The sequence below is a fragment of the Salmo salar genome, chromosome 02, assembly GCF_965601325.2.
Source record: "Salmo salar chromosome 02, fSalSal1, whole genome shotgun sequence".
Lineage (NCBI taxonomy): Eukaryota > Metazoa > Chordata > Actinopteri > Salmoniformes > Salmonidae > Salmo > Salmo salar.
Window position 1 is genome coordinate 10307779 of NC_138292.1, and position 22066 is coordinate 10329844.

The window sequence follows — 22066 nt, forward strand, 5'->3', positions numbered from 1 at the left end:
TGTGCGTCGTACTTATAGTCGCCATGAATTCAAAGAGCATGTACACGCAACCTTTAAATGCAGTTAATACAGCAACAAAATTGGCTCCAACTTTTGAGCTACCGGTAGGTATCTGCTTTAATTCAAAACAATTTCTGTGGCACCGCTTTACTTACTTATGCCAACCTGAATTCAGCCTGTTTTGAAGCAAGTTAAACCGTTACGGCCTATGCAAATATTTTGTTTGCTACAGGGTAGGCCTTCCAGGTTATTTTATGTAGCAGGGGCGAAAATCTGATATCAACTTTGGAGGGGACAATTACATGACATTTTCTGAAGAGCAATTCCTGAGGGGGACACCAAAAGTAGTGCTGTAACACACAGCCTACGTTGTAATATGGTAAATGTATATTGAGGAACCAAAGAAATAAGGTGTTTGCCGTACTCCTAACTACCGGTACCCAAAACTACACAACTAATCACAACAGCAATACCATTGCCTTTAACAGATCTTAGTTCAGTCACCAGTGTAAGTTGAGAGTGGGGGTATCCATGGCATTTTCCAATTATGTTCCTATTTTACAAGTCAAAAAAATGGAGAACCTTTCATAATGTTGCCAAACAAAGACTCAACAAACTTACCTGAGACTCCCTGTCTCTGCCAGTCTGTCCCCAGCTCTGCCGTCTGTGTGCCATCTGTTGCCTGCTCTGCCTAATGACATCATTGTGAAACATTTTCATTAGCATTTCACTTCTTTCTTATGAACATTTTATCAACTAGTCTTTGAGATATTAGGCTACTAGGGTTCTTACTTTGCGTTTTGGTGTACTGAAAAATACTCTGATGTCCGTCTTTTTTCTTCCATTTTTCTACCTGGCTGGCCACACACACACACACACAGTGTGTAGGTTATTTACAGTAGGAGATGGGCTTCTATCATATCTTCTATCATTCTATATGGGCTTCGATCTAAAAGGTAGCTAGCAAATGTGAAACGGATTGCAGTGACAAGAGTTGACAGCTGTATGAGTTCACCATTTACACAACATATGCTGCAACCTTTTGTAATTTTAACCGTTTGTTTCAAATTGGCTGGCTTCCAACAATAGCTGAATTTGCAAAGCTAGCGAGCACAAATTCCGTTTCAGTGGTGTTTGCTATAATCTTTGCTACCCGGGTTAAATAAAGGTGAAATAAAATAAATAAAAGTTCCCTTGAGACAATTTAGCTTTTGCAACGAGACCATTACATATATTTAAGACAATGGTAGAAGAGAGTGTAGTTCTGTTCAGTTTGGACTTCAGTTTATCGCTAACCTTATCACAGGGACTTTGAAGCACTAACTTACATTGCTGATCTTGGAATAAATTGACGATAGCAAAGATTCCATCTTTGATGATGCCACATAAATGGAATAGGTACTAGCTAGCTTAATAGTTAATATTTGCGCGCTAGCTCTGCAAATTCAGCTAGTGTGTGTGTGTGTGTGAACCCTGCCAACATAAAACAAATCATTGCTATGGCGCGATTGACTGGATTAACCTCATGTCAGTCACGTGCATTGAGTGCCTTTCAGACAGTAGATACGAACCCTCTGTTACCTTGCCAACTAAGGAACTGGCAGTGGATCAAACCATTGTGAGGCAAAGGGTGGGGGATCGCAATCTTTTGAAACTTAAAAAAGCTCTATTAAGTGTCTATAATCAGCACAATTGCTTTCATTGCGTATTATTCATATTATTTAAATTACAGAGTTATGTTTACAGTGATATATTGGGGGGGACAAATCATATTTTTCCCAGGATGGGGGGGTCGTGTACCCCCCGTCCCCCCTGGGATTTCCGCCCCTGTTATGTAGCCTACGTTTGTGTATTGAATGTTATTCTACATTTGTTTGTCTGGGTCTTGAGAATGAGTTACCCTTTCTGACCAAGTCTGTAAAATAATGCGAGAACTGGGGGTATTTTGTCTTGAATAAAAGTAATAACGGAGAAGAATGGCAGGGTCTTGACAAGTTAATTTGATTGTGTAGGCTCACGTTTAATTTATGCTGTGACTAAATGAATATTAACTTGATAATGTACTTTATTGCTGGAGAACAGATGCAATAGGTAGGCCTGAGAAGATTTGATGTAAATATAGCCGAAGAATGGCACATGATAAACTGCGGGTTTAGAGTCACGTGCAATTGATCAACTGCGGCGCTATCCATTGTGCTGAATCTCCGCTACAGAGTAACTGTTAGATTATCAGAGATTCAGATTTGTTTCCTCTGACAAAATCATCACAATAACCGAAGTATAAACAGCCACAACCTTCCCAAATTCCCTTGATAGCCAGGTGTAAGGGGAGAGGAAAGGACCGAAATGCATCTTTCAGTGAAAGGTAGGCTACTGTAATAACCTCATATTTGACCCGTCGGCCAACAGTGCCTCATAGACCGGTTAAAACTAGGCTACATCAATGAAATAGTGTGGTGACTTTGAGTTGATTAAATAGCAACAAATACAAGAACCCATTAGTGTATATTTCTCCATGTAGAGTGGTATAATCATGTTGGATTTTATTCGCTGCTTAACACCCTGCATCCCACAGCTGGCTTGCTTCTGAAGCTAAGCAGGGTTGGTCCTGGTCAGTCCCTAGATTGGAGACCAGTTGCTGCTGGAAGTGGTGTTGGAGGGCCAGTAGGAGTCACTCTTTCCTCTGGTCTAAAATAATATCCCAGGGCAGTGATTGGGGACATGTGCTGTCTTTCGGGTGGGACGTTAAACAGGTGTCCTGACTCTCTGTGGTCACTAAAGATCCCATGGCACTTATTGTTAGAGTAGGGGTGTTAACCCTGGTGTCCTGGCTAAATTCCCAATCTGGCCCTCATACCATCACGGTCACCTAATCATCCCAAGCTTACTATTGGCTCATTCACCCCCCCATCCCCTGTAACTATTCCCCAGGTCATTGCTGTAAATGAGAATGTGTTCTCAGTCAACTTACCTGGTTAAATAAAACATATGCTTCTAAATAGCACTTTCGGTTTGAACGGGAAGCCTGGTAATTTCTTGCAATTTCCTCAGGAAGGAAAATTGGTAGGTTCTCTGGAAAAGATATGTCTCTACATGACCAATGAGGCCTACCCTCCTCCCCCAGCCATTGGGATGAACTTTGCGGGACCCCCATCCGAATACTCTACCAGGTACGGACGAGACATGGAGACAACTGTTCCTTTAATGTTTTGTACTCGTCTCATTAAAAATGGATTCATACTAAAGACTAGGTCAGAATACATTTGGACTCCCTCGCTCTTTGTCTTTCCCTCTCAAATCAACTCTTTACCGTGAAATGCTTGCTTACGAGCCCACCCCAACGATGCAGAGAACAAAACTATAGAATATATATATATATATATAGTACCAATCAAAAGTTTGGACACACCTACTTATTCAAAGGTTTTTCTTTATTTTGACTATTTTCTACATTGTAAAATAATAGTGAAGAACTCAAAACTATGAAATAACACATATGGAATCATGTAGTAACCAAAAAAGTGTTAAACATATCAAAATCTATTTTATATTTATATAGACTCTTCAATGTAGCCACCCTTTGCATTCTCTCAACCAGCTTCACCTGGATTGCTTTTCCAAAAGGACAGATTTCCACCGGTCTAATGTCCATTGCTGGTGTTTCTTGGCCCAAGCAAGTCTCTTCTTCTTATTGGTGTCCTTTAGTAGTGGTTTCTTTGCAGCAATTTGACCATGAAGGCCTGATTCACGTAGTCTCCTCTGAACAGTTGATGTTGAGATGTGTCTGTTACTTGAACTTTACAGCAGAGGTAACTCTGGGTCTTCCTTTCCTGTGGCGGTCCTCATGAGAGACATAGCGCTTGATGGATTTTGCAACTGCACTTGAAGAAACATTCAAAGTTCTTGAAATTTTCCGGATTGACTGAACTTCATGTCTTAAAATAATAATAGACTTTTGTTTCTCTTTGCTTATTTGAGCTGTTCTTGCCATGATATGGACTTGGTATTTTACCAAATAGGGCTATCTTCTGTATACCACCCCTACCTTGTCACAAAACAAGTGATTGGCTCAAACGCACTAAGAAGGAAATAAATTCCACAAATTAACTTTGAACAAGGCACACCTGTTAATTGAAATGCATTCCAGGTGAGTACCTCATGAAGCTGGTTGAGTGAATGCCAAGAGTGTGCAAAGCTGTCATCAAGGCAAAGGGTGGCTACTTTTAAAAATCTCAAATCTCAAATATATTTTGATTTGTTTAGCACTTTTTTGGTTACTTCAGGATTCCTTATGTGTTATTTCATACTTTTGATGTTCTACAATGTAGAAAATTGTAAAAAATAAATAAATAAACCCTGGAATGAGTAGGTGTGTCCAAACTTTTGACTGGTACTCTATATATTGTAACACGAGGAATAAAATACCCAAGAATAAAGCTATATACAAGGAGTACCAGTTCCAGATCAGTGTGCAGGGGTACGAGGTATTTGAAGTAGATATGTACAAGAAGGCAGGGTAAAGTGACTAGGCATCAGGATAGATAATAATAATAATAATAATAGCAAAATAAAGAACAGAGCAGCAGCTACAAATGATGAGTGTAAAGGTGTGTGTTTGTGAGTGTGTGTAATGTGTATGCATGTGTGTTTGGGTTGTGTCGGTTTGTGTGTGTGTTTGTGTGTGTGTGTGTGTGTCGGAGTGTGAATGTAGTGTGTGTGAGTGTGCATATGCTTTGTATACAGTCTAGTGATTGTGCTTAGGGTCAGAGCAAGACCCTTTAACTTTTTGAGGATGCGAGTGCCCATGCCAAATATTTCAGCATCCTGGCGCGTCCTCTTCACGACTGTGCGGGTGTGTGTGGACCATGTTAAGTCGCCAAGGAACAGCCCTGTTGATGTGGATGGGGACGTGCTCTCACCTCTTGCTCCTGTAGACCACGATCAGCTCCTTGGTCTTACTGGCATTGAGGGAGAGGTTGTCCTGGCCCCACAATGCCAAGTCTCTGACCTCTCATCGCCTTCGTGTCGTCAGCAAACTTGACACACTGGGTCCCGACACACTGGGTCCCAACCCACTGGCTCCAACCTCCTGTCTCCAACCCTCTGGATCCAATCTCCATCTCTTCATTACTTGGTTATGAAAACCCCCTGGCCCCAAAGCACTGGCCCAACCTCTCTTCATTACTTTTTAAGGCAGACAGGTCCAGAGGGTGCGCCCCTGGCTGTCCCTCACGTCTAGATCCAGCAGAGACTGAACCAGGACCTCCATAGCATGGTGGTGGCCGTGGTACGCCTGAATAGAAAGACAAACACAGTCTCAAGCAAAGTCCAGTGGTACGCCTGAATAGATATATAATCAATGTCCTATAGTAGACCAGTGGTACGCCTGAACAGAAATACAGTGCTAGACCTCTAAAGTAGACCAGAGTCTTTCAATCGGGAGCCCATTTTTGCTCCCGCCCAGCATCAACATCGGAGGTCCCTGCCAAGCGTGGGATTGAGAAACAAACACTCTACTTCTCCTCTGAGGTTGATTAACTCAAATGGCAAAATAAGGAAATCATCCTCATCATCACTGTGTAGAATATGCATGTATTTTACACGAATCGGGAATAGATAGGAATTTGGTGTGTGAGTCTGGCACTTACCAACTGGCACTTACCACATCTAAAGGTGTTTCACTTGCAATCTGGAAAAAGAACATCAAGAGTGACGATGCGTCCACGACAAACATGCAGCCACACCTTAAAACCTACTGTTGGGTTCTGAGAATATGAAATATACTAATTCATGTCACTGAGGGAGAGAGCTTAATGTATAACGTTTACATTATGTCAGGTTAGGGGTCACATCCACTTGAATGTCCTTCATATGACGAACCTCCTACAGAGCAAATGAGGAAAATATGATATATTATGATTTATGTTAGTAACAATACAATATGGGAATTTTATCCCAAAGCTACCTACAGCTAACATATATATATTTAAGTATGTGATCTATGTAAATAAATAAATATATCACAGCTGTAAAACTGTATGGTGGAGGCCTACCCATTTCCCAGGAGCATTGTAAAAAGTGGATTTGGGTACAGTGTTTATTTCCCCCTAATATCTTTGAAGATTCTGAGACCATTAGGGTTAAACATTACAGATATAAATGCAATATATGGAGTAGAAAAGATTGCCTGCCCACCAAAGAATCAACATATGTTCTACATGGTCTATTTCTATCTGAATGTAACACCTCAATCAAGCTTGTTAATTGATCGTTAAGTCATGTTTGTCAGGTAAACGGTCATTAGTGGCCTATATAAGCCTCATACAGGCCATGGGAAGACATTACCTGTTGATAACACAGACTATTCTCATGATCATGGGAGGTGTGAGAGAATTGCTGCTCTTTGTGATGACTGTGGGGGTTGTCAAAGGTTGGTTCACTAACGTTTTATTTGGATTGAAGGGATTTGTTTGGGAAATATGCTTAACTTTATAAGTTGGAGATTCAAATTTGACTGTCTGTTTCTTCCGCATTGGTCATCTATTATTAATATATGTAGCTATTTTGTGTGAACTCAACTTCTGTCAACACTTTCTCCTCAGTTTCTTGTTACCCTGTTGGAAAGTCCCAGAAGCAAGATCAAGTCTCTCTGCAGAGGAGACTTGGAGGTAAGTGTTTCTTTCCACAACCCTTCTAGCTATGTTCTTTGTCACTGTCTATGGTGCTGCTGTGTTTGACACTCATTCAACACCATAGAGTAACTCAGTCTAAATAACGTTGTCAAAGCCTTTGATTTGGTAATTTTGCTTGTGTACCTTAACCTACGTTTTTCAGAGCTGTCATCAAATGACGTCTCCATTGAGCATGCCCTGGCCTTGCTCCGATCCATAGGGTCTGACGCTAAACAAGACAGAGAAGGTACGGCCTGAAACATATACTTTGAAAACTGTTGGGTTCAACATTCGACTGGCAATTCGGCCTAGACCGTGTGGAACAGATGTGTTGCTGTAGAATACCCAACTGTTCCTTTTGTTTTTTCTATAGAGTATTTAGAGACTAACGAAGTAGAATCCCAAGCTTCTCCAAACCATGGTAGCTCTCAGGCAAATGATGCCCTGTCCTCTGAGGAGAAGCTGAGGCGCATGTCCTCTGACGACGCTGCGACTGGCCCGTCTGACGACGCTACCTCTGAAGCTGCGACTGGCCCGTCTGACGACGCTACCTCTGAAGCTGCGACTGGCCCGTCTGACGACGCTACCTCTGAAGCTGCGACTGGCCCGTCTGACGACGCTACCTCTGAAGCTGCGACTGGCCCGTCTGACGACGCTACCTCTGAAGCTGCGACTGGCCCGTCTGACGACGCTACCTCTGAAGCTGCGACTGGCCCGTCTGACGACGCTACCTCTGAAGCTGCGACTGGCCCGTCTGACGACGCTACCTCTGAAGCTGCGACTGGCCCGTCTGACGACGCTACCTCTGAAGCTGCGACTGGCCCGTCTGACGACGCTACCTCTGAAGCTGCGACTGGCCCGTCTGACGACGCTACCTCTGAAGCTGCGACTGGCCCGTCTGACGACGCTACCTCTGAAGCTGCGACTGGCCCGTCTGACGACGCTACCCCTGAAGCTGCGACTGGCCCGTCTGACGACGCTACCCCTGAAGCTGCGACTGGCCCGTCTGACGACGCTACCCCTGAAGCTGCGACTGGCCCGTCTGACGACGCTACCCCTGAAGCTGCGACTGGCCCGTCTGACGACGCTACCCCTGAAGCTGCGACTGGCCCGTCTGACGACGCTACCCCTGAAGCTGCGACTGGCCCGTCTGACGACGCTACCCCTGAAGCTGCGACTGGCCCGTCTGACGACGCTACCTCTAAGGAACTGTTCACCGCTTCATCGGAGCCCCCGTTGACCACAAACATGGATATCTGACGTGGGACATGGTGCTCGGGGTCCATGCAAGAGTTCATGGGTACTCTAGTCCAGGTTGTCTGTGTGTGTAACTGCATTTGCTTGTTTTGGCTCAATTAAACATTAACTGTAATACTTGTGTCCTCAGTATTGTTTTGGCGGTTCCTACTTGGCAACATTTATTTTGCATTATAACCATGCTTTGGCCTCAGCAATATATTAATACTTTGACCCCTGTGTTTAAGCTACATTTGCTCAGTGTTGGTCAATTTATGCTAGTAGCATCACATGATGTGGAATGGGTTCTAGTTCATTTTAACTTGATGGTTGTGGAACACAGTGTCTGGGGTTGGTACATATGAGGATGTTGCTAGAATCGGGGTTTCAGTGCTAACTAATATCACGGTTGTCAACTTGCATTTAAATTACTCTGCTGGGTGTCTTCTCTCCTGACTGACTTGGTTTCCTATTAGTGAATGCTTACATGTGAAACCAGCTCTCGTCTCATTAGCCCATCGTTTTGGCGGTTGGTCTTCATATCCCAGTGACAATCCAAACTTTCAGGTTAAATAAGTCAATGCTAACCTGCTTTAGCTGGCAGGCTGCTATCAGGTCCTAGCTCTCCCAGAGTTGCTTGTAGCGCCTCTAACCTAGGGTTTGATGGGGGGGAACAGTTTTACCAGGATTTCCCACCCACTCCGATTACATGGGAGAAATTAACCGGTTAATTTCTATGAAAAGCGTGAGGTGAAGTCTGTTCATACAGGCCTTCTCTATCCGCATGATCAACGCTCGGGGTGTGCGTCGTACTTATAGTCGCCATGAATTCAAAGAGCATGTACACGCAACCTTTAAATGCAGTTAATACAGCAACAAAATTGGCTCCAACTTTTGAGCTACCGGTAGGTATCTGCTTTAATTCAAAACAATTTCTGTGGCACCGCTTTACTCATGCCAACCTGAATTCAGCCTGTTTTGAAGCAAGTTAAACCGTTACGGCCTATGCAAATATTTTGTTTGCTACAGGGTAGGCCTTCCAGGTTATTTTATGTAGCAGGGGCGAAAATCTGATATCAACTTTGGAGGGGACAATTACATGACATTTTCTGAAGAGCAATTCCTGAGGGGGACACCAAAAGTAGTGCTGTAACACACACAGCCTACGTTGTAATATGGTAAATGTATATTGAGGAACCAAAGAAATAAGGTGTTTGCCGTACTCCTAACTACCGGTACCCAAAACTACACAACTAATCACAACAGCAATACCATTGCCTTTAACAGATCTTAGTTCAGTCACCAGTGTAAGTTGAGAGTGGGGGTATCCATGGCATTTTCCAATTATGTTCCTATTTTACAATTTAAAAAAATGGAGAACCTTTCATAATGTTGCCAAACAAAGACTCAACAAACTTACCTGAGACTCCCTGTCTCTGCCAGTCTGTCCCCAGCTCTGCCGTCTGTGTGCCATCTGTTGCCTGCTCTGCCTAATGACATCATTGTGAAACATTTTCATTAGCATTTCACTTCTTTCTTATGAACATTTTATCAACTAGTCTTTGAGATATTAGGCTACTAGGGTTCTTACTTTGCGTTTTGGTGTACTGAAAAATACTCTGATGTCCGTCTTTTTTCTGCCATTTTTCTACCTGGCTGGCCACACACACACACACACACACAGTGTGTAGGTTATTTACAGTAGGAGATGGGCTTCTATCATATCTTCTATCATTCTATATGGGCTTCGATCTAAAAGGTAGCTAGCAAATGTGAAACGGATTGCAGTGACAAGAGTTGACAGCTGTATGAGTTCACCATTTACACAACATATCCTGCAACCTTTTGTAATTTTAACCGTTTGTTTCATATTGGCTGGCTTCCAACAATAGCTGAATTTGCAAAGCTAGCGAGCACAAATTCCGTTTCAGTGGTGTTTGCTATAATCTTTGCTACCCGGGTTAAATAAAGGTGAAATAAAATAAATAAAAGTTCCCTTGCGACAATTTAGCTTTTGCAACGAGACCATTACATATATTTAAGACAATGGTAGAAGAGAGTGTAGTTCTGTTGAGTTTGGACTTCAGTTTATCGCTAACCTTATCACAGGGACTTTGAAGCACTAACTTACATTGCTGATCTTGGAATAAATTGACGATAGCAAAGATTCCATCTTTGACGACGCCACATAAATGGAATAGGTACTAGCTAGCTTAATAGTTAATATTTGCGCGCTAGCTCTGCAAATTCAGCTAGTGTGTGTGTGTGTGTGTGAACCCTGCCAACATAAAACAAATCATTGCTATGGCGCGATTGACTGGATTAACCTCATGTCAGTCACGTGCATTGAGTGCCTTTCAGACAGTAGATACGAACCCTCTGTTACCTTGCCAACTAAGGAACTGGCAGTGGATCAAACCATTGTGAGGCAAAGGGTGGGGGGTCGCAATCTTTTGAAACTTAAAAAAGCTCTATTAAGTGTCTATAATCAGCACAATTGCTTTCATTGCGTATTATTCATATTATTTAAATTACAGAGTTATGTTTACAGTGATATATTGGGGGGGACAAATCATATTTTTCCCAGGATGGGGGGGTCGTGTACCCCCCGTCCCCCCTGGGATTTCCGCCCCTGTTATGTAGCCTACGTTTGTGTATTGAATGTTATTCTACATTTGTTTGTCTGGGTCTTGAGAATGAGTTACCCTTTCTGACCAAGTCTGTAAAATAATGCGAGAACTGGGGGTATTTTGTCTTGAATAAAAGTAATAACGGAGAAGAATGGCAGGGTCTTGACAAGTTAATTTGATTGTGTAGGCTCACGTTTAATTTATGCTGTGACTAAATGAATATTAACTTGATAATGTACTTTATTGCTGGAGAACAGATGCAATAGGTAGGCCTGAGAAGATTTGATGTAAATATAGCCGAAGAATGGCACATGATAAACTGCGGGTTTAGATTCACGTGCAATTGATCAACTGCGGCGCTATCCATTGTGCTGAATCTCCGCTACAGCGTAACTGTTAGATTATCAGAGATTCAGATTTGTTTCCTCTGACAAAATCATCACAATAACCGAAGTATAAACAGCCACAACCTTCCCAAATTCCCTTGATAGCCAGGTGTAAGGGGAGAGGAAAGGACCGAAATGCATCTTTCAGTGAAAGGTAGGCTACTGTAATAACCTCATATTTGACCCGTCGGCCAACAGTGCCTCATAGACCGGTTAAAACTAGGCTACATCAATGAAATAGTGTGGTGACTTTGAGTTGATTAAATAGCAACAAATACAAGAACCCATTAGTGTATATTTCTCCATGTAGAGTGTTATAATCATGTTGGATTTTATTCGCTGCTTAACACCCTGCATCCCACAGCTGGCTTGCTTCTGAAGCTAAGCAGGGTTGGTCCTGGTCAGTCCCTAGATTGGAGACCAGTTGCTGCTGGAAGTGGTGTTGGAGGGCCAGTAGGAGTCACTCTTTCCTCTGGTCTAAAATAATATCCCAGGGCAGTGATTGGGGACATGTGCTGTCTTTCGGGTGGGATGTTAAACAGGTGTCCTGACTCTCTGTGGTCACTAAAGATCCCATGGCACTTATTGTTAGAGTAGGGGTGTTAACCCTGGTGTCCTGGCTAAATTCCCAATCTGGCCCTCATACCATCACGGTCACCTAATCATCCCAAGCTTACTATTGGCTCATTCACCTGCCCCATCCCCTGTAACTATTCCCCAGGTCATTGCTGTAAATGAGAATTTGTTCTCAGTCAACTTACCTGGTTAAATAAAACATATGCTTCTAAATAGCACTTTCGGTTTGAACGGGAAGCCTGGTAATTTCTTGCAATTTCCTCAGGAAGGAAAATTGGTAGGTTCTCTGGAAAAGATATGTCTCTACATGACCAATGAGGCCTACCCTCCTCCCCCAGCCATTGGGATGAACTTTGCGGGACCCCCACCCGAATACTCTACCAGGTACGGACGAGACATGGAGACAACTGTTCCTTTAATGTTTTGTACTCGTCTCATTAAAAATGGATTCATACTAAAGACTAGGTCAGAATACATTTGGACTCCCTCGCTCTTTGTCTTTCCCTCTCAAATCAACTCTTTACCGTGAAATGCTTGCTTACGAGCCCACCCCAACGATGTAGAGAACAAAACTATAGAATATATATATATATATATATATATATATATATATATAGTACCAATCAAAAGTTTGGACACACCTACTTATTCAAAGGTTTTTCTTTATTTTGACTATTTTCTACATTGTAAAATAGTAGTGAAGAACTCAAAACTATGAAATAACACATATGGTATCATGTAGTAACCAAAAAAGTGTTAAACATATCAAAATCTATTTTATATTTATATAGACTTCAATGTAGCCACCCTTTGCACACTCTTGGCATTCTCTCAACCAGCTTCACCTGGATTGCTTTTCCAAAAGGACAGATTTCCACCGGTCTAATGTCCATTGCTGGTGTTTCTTGGCCCAAGCAAGTCTCTTCTTCTTATTGGTGTCCTTTAGTAGTGGTTTCTTTGCAGCAATTTGACCATGAAGGCCTGATTCACGTAGTCTCCTCTGAACAGTTGATGTTGAGATGTGTCTGTTACTTGAACTTTACAGCAGAGGTAACTCTGGGTCTTCCTTTCCTGTGGCGGTCCTCATGAGAGACATAGCGCTTGATGGATTTTGCAACTGCACTTGAAGAAACATTTAAAGCTCTTGAAATTTTCCGGATTGACTGAACTTCATGTCTTAAAATAATAATAGACTTTTGTTTCTCTTTGCTTATTTGAGCTGTTCTTGCCATGATATGGACTTGGTATTTTACCAAATAGGGCTATCTTCTGTATACCACCCCTACCTTGTCACAAAACAAGTGATTGGCTCAAACGCACTAAGAAGGAAATAAATTCCACAAATTAACTTTGAACAAGGCACACCTGTTAATTAAAATGCATTCCAGGTGAGTACCTCATGAAGCTGGTTGAGTGAATGCCAAGAGTGTGCAAAGCTGTCATCAAGGCAAAGGGTGGCTACTTTGAAGAATCTCAAATATAAAATATATTTTGATTTGTTTAACACTTTTTTGGTTACTTCAGGATTCCTTATGTGTTATTTCATACTTTTGATGTTCTACAATGTAGAAAATTGTAAAAAAAATAAAGAAACCCTGGAATGAGTAGGTGTGTCCAAACTTTTGACTGGTACTGTATATATTGTAACACGAGGAATAAAATACCCAAGAATAAAGCTATATACAAGGAGTACAGGTTCCAGATCAGTGTGCAGGGGTACGAGGTATTTGAAGTAGATATGTACAAGAAGGCTGGGTAAAGTGACTAGGCATCAGGATTGATAATAATAATAATAATAGCAAAATAAAGAACAGAGAAGCAGCTGCAAATGATGAGTGTAAAGTTGTGTGTTTGTGAGAGTGTGTAATGTGGATGCATGTGTGTTTGGGTTGTGTCGGTTTGTGTGTGTGTGTGTGTGTGTGTGTGTGTGTGTGTGTGTGTGTGTGTGTGTGTGTGTGTGTGTGTGTGTGTGTGTGTGTGTGTGTGTGTGTGGGAGTGTGAATGTAGTGTGTGTGAGTGTGCATATGCTTTGTATACAGTCTAGTGATTGTGCGTAGGGTCAGAGCAAGACCCTTTAACTTTTTGAGGATGCGAGTGCCCATGCCAAATATTTCAGCCTCCTGGCGCGCCCTCTTCACGACTGTGCGGGTGTGTGTGGACCATGTTAGGTCGCCAAGGAACAGCCCTGTTGATGTGGATGGGGACGTGCTCTCCCCTCTTGCTCCTTTAGACCACGATCAGCTCCTTGGTCTTACTGGCATTGAGGGAGAGGTTGTCCTGGCACCACAATGCCAAGTCTCTGACCTCTCATCGCCTTCGTGTCGTCAGCAAACTTGACACACTGGGTCCCGACACACTGGGTCCCAACCCACTGGCTCCAACCTCCTGTCTCCAACCCTCTGGATCCAATCTCCATCTCTTCATTACTTGGTTATGAAAACCCCCTGGCCCCAAAGCACTGGCCCAACCTCTCTTCATTACTTTTTAAGGCAGACAGGTCCAGAGGGTGCGCCCCTGGCTGTCCCTCACGTCTAGATCCAGCAGAGACTGAACCAGGACCTCCATAGCATGGTGGTGGCTGTGGTACGCCTGAATAGAAACACAAACACAGTCTCAAGCAAAGTCCAGTGGTACGCCTGAATAGATATATATTCGATGTCCTATAGTAGACCAGTGGTACGCCTGAACAGAAATACAGTGCTAGACCTCTAAAGTAGACCAGAGTCTTTCAATCGGGAGCCCATTTTTGCTCCCGCCCAGCATCAACATCGGAGGTCCCTGCCAAGCGTGGGATTGAGAAACAAACACTCTACTTCTCCTCTGAGGTTGATTAACTCAAATGGCAAAATAAGGAAATCATCCTCATCATCACTGTGTAGAATATGCATGTATTTTACACGAATCAGGAATAGATAGGAATTTGGTGTGTGAGTCTGTCTGGACAGTCAACTTCCTGTGGAAAATCAACACCATGCCTGCTTCCCAGATAGCACCCTATTCCCTATGTAGTGAACTACTTTTGATCAGGGCCTATAAGGATCTGGTCAAAAGTAGTGTACTAAATAGGGAATAGGGTGCCATTTGTCATATGGAGACCACTACAGGAGCAGGTAGGCTTTACTCACAGCGAGGTGTAGAGGGCTGATGGGAGCTCTGACATCAAAGTCGTTCAGGATGTCTGTCCCTGAGCTTTCAATTAGTTGAGGAAAGACAAGGACGGCCAGTTCAGACTTGTAACATATTTACTTGGAAGGTTAGTCTAGTAGCATGTGTAACATGGTAAATCTCAGTGACCAGCCCCTGCAGACATACTGGGGTGTTGCATCCATACCTTAAACAAGCAAGTGTGAGGAAAAGTTACCAACTGGCACTTACCACATCTAAAGGTGTTTCACTTGCAATCTGGAAAAAGAACATCAAGAGTGACGATGCGTCCACGACAAACATGCAGCCACACCTTAAAACCTACTGTTGGGTTCTGAGAATATGAAATATACTAATTCATGTCACTGAGGGAGAGAGCTTAATGTATAACGTTTACATTATGTCAGGTTAGGGGTCACATCCACTTGAATGTCCTTCATATGACGAACCTCCTACAGAGCAAATGAGGAAAATATGATATATTATGATTTATGTTAGTAACAATACAATATGGGAATTTTATCCCAAAGCTACCTACAGCTAACATATATATATTTAAGTATGTGATCTATGTAAATAAATAAATATATCACAGCTGTAAAACTGTATGGTGGAGGCCTACCCATTTCCCAGGAGCATTGTAAAAAGTGGATTTGGGTACAGTGTTTATTTCCCCCTAATATCTTTGAAGATTCTGAGACCATTAGGGTTAAACATTACAGATATAAATGCAATATATGGAGTAGAAAAGATTGCCTGCCCACCAAAGAATCAACATATGTTCTACATGGTCTATTTCTATCTGAATGTAACACCTCAATCAAGCTTGTTAATTGATCGTTAAGTCATGTTTGTCAGGTAAACGGTCATTAGTGGCCTATATAAGCCTCATACAGGCCATGGGAAGACATTACCTGTTGATAACACAGACTATTCTCATGATCATGGGAGGTGTGAGAGAATTGCTGCTCTTTGTGATGACTGTGGGGGTTGTCAAAGGTTGGTTCACTAACGTTTTATTTGGATTGAAGGGATTTGTTTGGGAAATATGCTTAACTTTATAAGTTGGAGATTCAAATTTGACTGTCTGTTTCTTCCGCATTGGTCATCTATTATTAATATATGTAGCTATTTTGTGTGAACTCAACTTCTGTCAACACTTTCTCCTCAGTTTCTTGTTACCCTGTTGGAAAGTCCCAGAAGCAAGATCAAGTCTCTCTGCAGAGGAGACTTGGAGGTAAGTGTTTCTTTCCACAACCCTTCTAGCTATGTTCTTTGTCACTGTCTATGGTGCTGCTGTGTTTGACACTCATTCAACACCATAGAGTAACTCAGTCTAAATAACGTTGTCAAAGCCTTTGATTTGGTAATTTTGCTTGTGTACCTTAACCTACGTTTTTCAGAGCTGTCATCAAATGACGTCTCCATTGAGCATGCCCTGGCCTTGCTCCGATCCATAGGGTCTGACGCTAAACAAGACAGAGAAGGTACGGCCTGAAACATATACTTTGAAAACTGTTGGGTTCAACATTCGACTGGCAATTCGGCCTAGACCGTGTGGAACAGATGTGTTGCTGTAGAATACCCAACTGTTCCTTTTGTTTTTTCTATAGAGTATTTAGAGACTAACGAAGTAGAATCCCAAGCTTCTCCAAACCATGGTAGCTCTCAGGCAAATGATGCCCTGTCCTCTGAGGAGAAGCTGAGGCGCATGTCCTCTGACGACGCTGCGACTGGCCCGTCTGACGACGCTACCTCTGAAGCTGCGACTGGCCCGTCTGACGACGCTACCTCTCGAGCTGCGACTGGCCCGTCTGACGACGCTACCTCTGGAGCTGCGACTGGCCCGTCTGACGACGCTACCTCTGGAGCTGCGACTGGCCCGTCTGACGACGCTACCTCTGGAGCTGCGACTGGCCCGTCTGACGACGCTACCTCTGGAGCTGCGACTGGCCCGTCTGACGACGCTACCTCTGGAGCTGCGACTGGCCCGTCTGACGACGCTACCTCTGGAGCTGCGACTGGCCCGTCTGACGACGCTACCTCTGAAGCTGCGACTGGCCCGTCTGACGACGCTACCTCTGAAGCTGCGACTGGCCCGTCTGACGACGCTACCTCTGAAGCTGCGACTGGCCCGTCTGACGACGCTACCTCTGAAGCTGCGACTGGCCCGTCTGACGACGCTACCTCTGAAGCTGCGACTGGCCCGTCTGACGACGCTACCTCTGAAGCTGCGACTGGCCCGTCTGACGACGCTACCTCTGAAGCTGCGACTGGCCCGTCTGACGACGCTACCTCTGAAGCTGCGACTGGCCCGTCTGACGACGCTACCTCTGAAGCTGCGACTGGCCCGTCTGACGACGCTACCTCTGAAGCTGCGACTGGCCCGTCTGACGACGCTACCTCTGAAGCTGCGACTGGCCCGTCTGACGACGCTACCTCTGAAGCTGCGACTGGCCCGTCTGACGACGCTACCTCTGAAGCTGCGACTGGCCCGTCTGACGACGCTACCTCTGAAGCTGCGACTGGCCCGTCTGACGACGCTACCTCTGAAGCTGCGACTGGCCCGTCTGACGACGCTACCTCTGAAGCTGCGACTGGCCCGTCTGACGACGCTACCTCTGAAGCTGCGACTGGCCCGTCTGACGACGCTACCTCTGAAGCTGCGACTGGCCCGTCTGACGACGCTACCTCTGAAGCTGCGACTGGCCCGTCTGACGACGCTACCTCTGAAGCTGCGACTGGCCCGTCTGACGACGCTACCTCTGAAGCTGCGACTGGCCCGTCTGACGACGCTACCTCTGAAGCTGCGACTGGCCCGTCTGACGACGCTACCTCTGAAGCTGCGACTGGCCCGTCTGACGACGCTACCTCTGAAGCTGCGACTGGCCCGTCTGACGACGCTACCTCTGAAGCTGCGACTGGCCCGTCTGACGACGCTACCTCTGAAGCTGCGACTGGCCCGTCTGACGACGCTACCTCTGAAGCTGCGACTGGCCCGTCTGACGACGCTACCTCTGAAGCTGCGACTGGCCCGTCTGACGACGCTACCTCTGAAGCTGCGACTGGCCCGTCTGACGACGCTACCTCTGAAGCTGCGACTGGCCCGTCTGACGACGCTACCTCTGAAGCTGCGACTGGCCCGTCTGACGACGCTACCTCTGAAGCTGCGACTGGCCCGTCTGACGACGCTACCTCTGAAGCTGCGACTGGCCCGTCTGACGACGCTACCTCTGAAGCTGCGACTGGCCCGTCTGACGACGCTACCTCTGAAGCTGCGACTGGCCCGTCTGACGACGCTACCTCTGAAGCTGCGACTGGCCCGTCTGACGACGCTACCTCTGAAGCTGCGACTGGCCCGTCTGACGACGCTACCTCTGAAGCTGCGACTGGCCCGTCTGACGACGCTACCTCTGAAGCTGCGACTGGCCCGTCTGACGACGCTACCTCTGAAGCTGCGACTGGCCCGTCTGACGACGCTACCTCTGAAGCTGCGACTGGCCCGTCTGACGACGCTACCTCTGAAGCTGCGACTGGCCCGTCTGACGACGCTACCTCTAAGGAACTGTTCACCGCTTCATCGGAGCCCCCGTTGACCACAAACATGGATATCTGACGTGGGACATGGTGCTCGGGGTCCATGCAAGAGTTCATGGGTACTCTAGTCCAGGTTGTCTGTGTGTGTAACTGCATTTGCTTGTTTTGGCTCAATTAAACATTAACTGTAATACTTGTGTCCTCAGTATTGTTTTGGCGGTTCCTACTTGGCAACATTTATTTTGCATTATAACCATGCTTTGGCCTCAGCAATATATTAATACTTTGACCCCTGTGTTTAAGCTACATTTGCTCAGTGTTGGTCAATTTATGCTAGTAGCATCACATGATGTGGAATGGGTTCTAGTTCATTTTAACTTGATGGTTGTGGAACACAGTGTCTGGGGTTGGTACATATGAGGATGTTGCTAGAATCGGGGTTTCAGTGCTAACTAATATCACGGTTGTCAACTTGCATTTAAATTACTCTGCTGGGTGTCTTCTCTCCTGACTGACTTGGTTTCCTATTAGTGAATGCTTACATGTGAAACCAGCTCTCGTCTCATTAGCCCATCGTTTTGGCGGTTGGTCTTCATATCCCAGTGACAATCCAAACTTTCAGGTTAAATAAGTCAATGCTAACCTGCTTTAGCTGGCAGGCTGCTATCAGGTCCTAGCTCTCCCAGAGTTGCTTGTAGCGCCTCTAACCTAGGGTTTGATGGGGGGGAACAGTTTTACCAGGATTTCCCACCCACTCCGATTACATGGGAGAAATTAACCGGTTAATTTCTATGAAAAGCGTGAGGTGAAGTCTGTTCATACAGGCCTTCTCTATCCGCATGATCAACGCTCGGGGTGTGCGTCGTACTTATAGTCGCCATGAATTCAAAGAGCATGTACACGCAACCTTTAAATGCAGTTAATACAGCAACAAAATTGGCTCCAACTTTTGAGCTACCGGTAGGTATCTGCTTTAATTCAAAACAATTTCTGTGGCACCGCTTTACTCACTTATGCCAACCTGAATTCAGCCTGTTTTGAAGCAAGTTAAACCGTTACGGCCTATGCAAATATTTTGTTTGCTACAGGGTAGGCCTTCCAGGTTATTTTATGTAGCAGGGGCGAAAATCTGATATCAACTTTGGAGGGGACAATTACATGACATTTTCTGAAGAGCAATTCCTGAGGGGGACACCAAAAGTAGTGCTGTAACACACAGCCTACGTTGTAATATGGTAAATGTATATTGAGGAACCAAAGAAATAAGGTGTTTGCCGTACTCCTAACTACCGGTACCCAAAACTACACAACTAATCACAACAGCAATACCATTGCCTTTAACAGATCTTAGTTCAGTCGAGAGTGGGGGTATCCATGGCATTTTCCAATTATGTTCCTATTTTACAAGTCAAAAAAATGGAGAACCTTTCATAATGTTGCCAAACAAAGACAAACTTACCTGAGACTCCCTGTCTCTGCCAGTCTGTCCCCAGCTCTCCTGTCTGTGTGCCATCTGTTGCCTGCTCTGCCTAATGACATCATTGTGAAACATTTTCATTAGCATTTCACTTCTTTCTTATGAACATTTTATCAACTAGTCTTTGAGATATTAGGTTATAGGGTTCTTATTTTGCATTTTGGTGTACTGAAAAATACTCTGATGTCCGTCTTTTTTCTTTTTTCTGCCATTTTTCTACCTGGCTGGCTACACACAGTGTGTAGGTTATTTACAGTAGGAGATGGGCTTCTATCATATCTTCTATCATTCTATATGGGCTTCGATCTAAAAGGTAGCTAGCAAATGTGAAACGGATTGCAGTGACAAGAGTTGACAGCTGTATGAGTTCACCATTTACACAACATATGCTGCAACCTTTTGTAATTTTAACCGTTTGTTTCAAATTGGCTGGCTTCCAACAATAGCTGAATTTGCAAAGCTAGCGAGCACAAATTCCGTTTCAGTGGTGTTTGCTATAATCTTTGCTACCCGGGTTAAATAAAGGTGAAATAAAATAAATAAAAGTTCCCTTGAGACAATTTAGCTTTTGCAACGAGACCATTACATATATTTAAGACAATGGTAGAAGAGAGTGTAGTTCTGTTGAGTTTGGACTTCAGTTTATCGCTAACCTTATCACAGGGACTTTGAAGCACTAACTTACATTGCTGATCTTGGAATAAATTGACGATAGCAAAGATTCCATCTTTGACGACGCCACATAAATGGAATAGGTACTAGCTAGCTTAATAGTTAATATTTGCGCGCTAGCTCTGCAAATTCAGCTAGTGTGTGTGTGTGTGTGTGAACCCTGCCAACATAAAACAGATCATTGCTATGGCGCGATTGACTGGATTAACCTCATGTCAGTCACGTGCATTGAGTGCCTTTCAGACAGTAGATACGAACCCTCTGTTACCTTGCCAACTAAGGAACTGGCAGTGGATCAAACCATTGTGAGGCAAAGGGTGGGGGGTCGCAATCTTTTGAAACTTAAAAAAGCTCTATTAAGTGTCTATAATCAGCACAATTGCTTTCATTGCGTATTATTCATATTATTTAAATTACAGAGTTATGTTTACAGTGATATATTGGGGGGGACAAATCATATTTTTCCCAGGATGGGGGGGTCGTGTACCCCCCGTCCCCCCTGGGATTTCCGCCCCTGTTATGTAGCCTACGTTTGTGTATTGAATGTTATTCTACATTTGTTTGTCTGGGTCTTGAGAATGAGTTACCCTTTCTGACCAAGTCTGTAAAATAATGCGAGAACTGGGGGTATTTTGTCTTGAATAAAAGTAATAACGGAGAAGAATGGCAGGGTCTTGACAAGTTAATTTGATTGTGTAGGCTCACGTTTAATTTATGCTGTGACTAAATGAATATTAACTTGATAATGTACTTTATTGCTGGAGAACAGATGCAATAGGTAGGCCTGAGAAGATTTGATGTAAATATAGCCGAAGAATGGCACATGATAAACTGCGGGTTTAGATTCACGTGCAATTGATCAACTGCGGCGCTATCCATTGTGCTGAATCTCCGCTACAGCGTAACTGTTAGATTATCAGAGATTCAGATTTGTTTCCTCTGACAAAATCATCACAATAACCGAAGTATAAACAGCCACAACCTTCCCAAATTCCCTTGATAGCCAGGTGTAAGGGGAGAGGAAAGGACCGAAATGCATCTTTCAGTGAAAGGTAGGCTACTGTAATAACCTCATATTTGACCCGTCGGCCAACAGTGCCTCATAGACCGGTTAAAACTAGGCTACATCAATGAAATAGTGTGGTGACTTTGAGTTGATTAAATAGCAACAAATACAAGAACCCATTAGTGTATATTTCTCCATGTAGAGTGTTATAATCATGTTGGATTTTATTCGCTGCTTAACACCCTGCATCCCACAGCTGGCTTGCTTCTGAAGCTAAGCAGGGTTGGTCCTGGTCAGTCCCTAGATTGGAGACCAGTTGCTGCTGGAAGTGGTGTTGGAGGGCCAGTAGGAGTCACTCTTTCCTCTGGTCTAAAATAATATCCCAGGGCAGTGATTGGGGACATGTGCTGTCTTTCGGGTGGGACGTTAAACAGGTGTCCTGACTCTCTGTGGTCACTAAAGATCCCATGGCACTTATTGTTAGAGTAGGGGTGTTAACCCTGGTGTCCTGGCTAAATTCCCAATCTGGCCCTCATACCATCACGGTCACCTAATCATCCCAAGCTTACTATTGGCTCATTCACCTGCCCCATCCCCTGTAACTATTCCCCAGGTCATTGCTGTAAATGAGAATGTGTTCTCAGTCAACTTACCTGGTTAAATAAAACATATGCTTCTAAATAGCACTTTCGGTTTGAACGGGAAACCTGGTAATTTCTTGCAATTTCCTC

The 22066-nt window shown here is 44.2% G+C and overlaps 2 protein-coding genes across 2 annotated transcripts; both read left to right on the forward strand.

Annotated features, from left to right (window-relative positions):
* Positions 1–6364: 6364 nt before the first annotated feature.
* On the forward strand, positions 6365–7980 carry LOC123733356 (uncharacterized). Its single transcript, XM_082969822.1, has 4 exons — positions 6365–6430; positions 6603–6668; positions 6835–6918; positions 7045–7980. Exons 1-4 carry the CDS (start codon positions 6370–6372, stop codon positions 7929–7931), a joined length of 1098 nt encoding a protein of 365 aa, XP_082825948.1. The 5' UTR covers positions 6365–6369; the 3' UTR covers positions 7932–7980.
* A 7596-nt stretch (positions 7981–15576) lies between these two features.
* LOC145864287 (uncharacterized) lies at positions 15577–18371 on the forward strand. Its single transcript, XM_082969824.1, has 5 exons — positions 15577–15642; positions 15815–15880; positions 16047–16130; positions 16257–16371; positions 16681–18371. The coding sequence occupies exons 1-5, from the start codon at positions 15582–15584 to the stop codon at positions 18257–18259; spliced, it is 1905 nt and encodes a 634-aa protein (XP_082825950.1). The 5' UTR covers positions 15577–15581; the 3' UTR covers positions 18260–18371.
* The last annotated feature ends 3695 nt before the right edge of the window (positions 18372–22066 follow it).

Coding starts and splice junctions, on each gene's coding strand:
- LOC123733356 (XM_082969822.1), top strand. CDS start 6,370: ATGATCATGGGAGGTGTGAGAGAATTGCTGCTCTTTGTGATGACTGTG. Junction 6,669..6,834: donor TCTGCAGAGGAGACTTGGAG/GTAAGTGTTTCT, acceptor TACGTTTTTCAG/AGCTGTCATCAAATGACGTC. Junction 6,919..7,044: donor CGCTAAACAAGACAGAGAAG/GTACGGCCTGAA, acceptor TTTTTTCTATAG/AGTATTTAGAGACTAACGAA.
- LOC145864287 (XM_082969824.1), top strand. CDS start 15,582: ATGATCATGGGAGGTGTGAGAGAATTGCTGCTCTTTGTGATGACTGTG. Junction 15,881..16,046: donor TCTGCAGAGGAGACTTGGAG/GTAAGTGTTTCT, acceptor TACGTTTTTCAG/AGCTGTCATCAAATGACGTC. Junction 16,131..16,256: donor CGCTAAACAAGACAGAGAAG/GTACGGCCTGAA, acceptor TTTTTTCTATAG/AGTATTTAGAGACTAACGAA.